This window comes from Sinocyclocheilus anshuiensis, unplaced genomic scaffold (genome assembly GCF_001515605.1).
Source record: "Sinocyclocheilus anshuiensis isolate Anshui unplaced genomic scaffold, SAMN03320099.WGS_v1.1 scaffold222, whole genome shotgun sequence".
In the NCBI taxonomy this organism is placed as follows: Eukaryota; Metazoa; Chordata; class Actinopteri; order Cypriniformes; family Cyprinidae; genus Sinocyclocheilus; species Sinocyclocheilus anshuiensis.
The window spans coordinates 2,736,996-2,739,284 of record NW_015542408.1 but is presented as its reverse complement, the minus strand read 5'-3'; the positions used below and the strand labels follow the sequence as shown (position 1 = coordinate 2,739,284).

The 2,289-nt window shown below is 37.5% G+C and overlaps 1 protein-coding gene across 1 annotated transcript in view; it reads right to left on the bottom strand.

Annotated features, from left to right (window-relative positions):
* Positions 1 to 2,083: 2,083 nt before the first annotated feature.
* LOC107693072 (proteasome subunit alpha type-3-like) overlaps positions 2,084 to 2,289 on the bottom strand; it is a 4,332-nt gene continuing 4,126 nt past the window's right edge. Inside the window, exon 7 of the mRNA XM_016492317.1 lies at positions 2,084 to 2,146. Coding sequence (XP_016347803.1) covers positions 2,084 to 2,146 — 63 coding nt within the window. The remainder of the gene's footprint in view (positions 2,147 to 2,289) is intronic.

Below are 2,289 nucleotides of genomic sequence, written 5' to 3'. Positions count from 1 at the left end.
ATACTTGTGAAATGTTGATCCATTTGTATACAATGACTGTGTACTGTGCATATTGTGTATCAATCAATAAATCTGTCAGTTTTCATATGAATTAACCAGCTTATACATGAATCAGTGAGCACACATTACATAAATGCATGGAAAAGCAACATTTAGACTCTTCCTGTCACATAAGAGGTAATATCCAACACATAGGGCTAAAATAGAAAGAAATAGAAATACAAAGCTTTGGCCTCAAACGCTAAGAAAACTCCACAAAGATACCACAGTAACTGTATGCACTGCCAGTCAAACGTTTAGATGAATTTAGGCTTTTCATAATCTTAAAAACATTTTATTTAAAGGCTTCTGCTTAAATGTTTGAAACTAGTATTGTAGAAAGTATGCTTAAGTGACAAATGGTCTTGAACTTTGATCACAAGGCTATACTTGTACCTCCACATTTGTGTAAATCTTTATTCATATCAATATCAGTGGATTACCCTCAGAACTGCTGTAGTGGGAAGTATGTTCATTAAAGTATCATGTTCAGCCTAGTCACTTTTTTTAACTCTAATATTACAACATGCAGGCATGCTTGGGTTACAATATGATGGATAGCAATTTTAAGTAAATTATAACATACTGGGTTTTGCTTTGAGGCTCCATATGTTGATGGCTAACTGTAAGTTCAGGGTCAAGTCCTTGCAGTGTATTGCAGATAAACTGTTTATCTATACCCAAATGCATGTTGTATTTAGTGCCTTATGCCGAACCTAGTAATATTCACATTCTTCTGACAGGGTGTGCAACAAGCACCTCATGACTACACCACGTTATGTACGAGAAGCTGCAAAAGACACAGGCGCAAGTGGAATTTACAAAACATGGTGACATTAATTTTTAAGTAAATATAATGGGCGATATATTGTGTCACCAAAAATTATTGAGGTCATGTACATATATTGAGCGATAAGTCGATATATTGATTGCGACAGGCCTAGTCCCAACACCTACAGTACCAGGATGATGAAGATAAAAAAAAGGGTGGACAATGACTACGTTTACATGAGTTGCTTTTAGAATATTCCTTACATGTTCCCGTTTTACATGTTATAGTACATAGTTGGATTAATGGCACACGTCATTACGTCCCACGTGACGCCATCCGACGTCCCCTCCGGAAATTCACGTATAAACATAGTTCGTCTTCGTGATGATGCCATGTACAGTTTTGGGTGTTTCATGTTTAATTTTATGTAAGCTTCAAGTGCAGTTAATTATTTGTACGTGCATACAGACGACGGCGGGTGTTGAAACTCTTTTATTTGCCATCAAACGGTTGGCCACTGCCGTGTGTGTATCCTGTCGCAAAATGCGGCGAGAAGTCCTACACGACGGTAATAATGTGATTAAGGTGTGTACATGTCTATTCTGCACTTCAGTAATGCGACTAAAATAGGAATACTCCACGTCTTAATTCGATTTCTGTTTACTTCGATTATGACTTTAGCCGGATTAAGGTAATCAAAAATCTGTTTACATGGTAGATTCTTAATTCTTAATCGTATTAAAATCCAGAGTATTGTTGTCCATGTAAACGTACTCCGTGATCCCAAACACAGCCAAAGAAACTCTCGATTGGTTTCAGAAAAATAATATAAAGCTGCTAGAATGGCCCAGCCAATCATCTGACTTGAATTCAATAGAAAATAAGAACTAAAGATCAGAGTTCATAGAAGAGGCCCACAGAACCTTCAAGATTTGAAGACTCTGTGGAAGAATGGGCCAAAATCACACCTGAGCAATGCATGCCACTAGTTTTCCATACAGGAGGCACCTTGAAGCTGTGATTACTAGGGCTGGGTATCGTTAAAAAAATTTCGATACCGATACCTTGACTTCGATACTGGTTTAGACGGCAATCGGAAGTTATTACAAACACTCGATGGTGGTTTAAAGTGAGTTTTGAGTAGAAGTGGAATATAAATCTTATTTATTGTCTTATGTAGCATGATGCTACAGTTTGCATGAATGGTCACATAACACGCGCTTTCGGTCATGTAACGTTAGTATGAATGGACATCTGCATATGATCGGAACTCTACGCAGCTCCCGTGCTACTCTCCATTGGAAATGCTTTTCCAATAGCACAGCCCCAGTAACCCTAAAAAACAGACACAAATATTAATGATAAAGAAAATACATGTACAGGAGGATCAGGTCAATAAAAAACAATGTGTAATCTACATTGTCACTGAATATTGGTTCACATGTATGCTGGACACTTTTTTGCTGCTTTTCCATCAC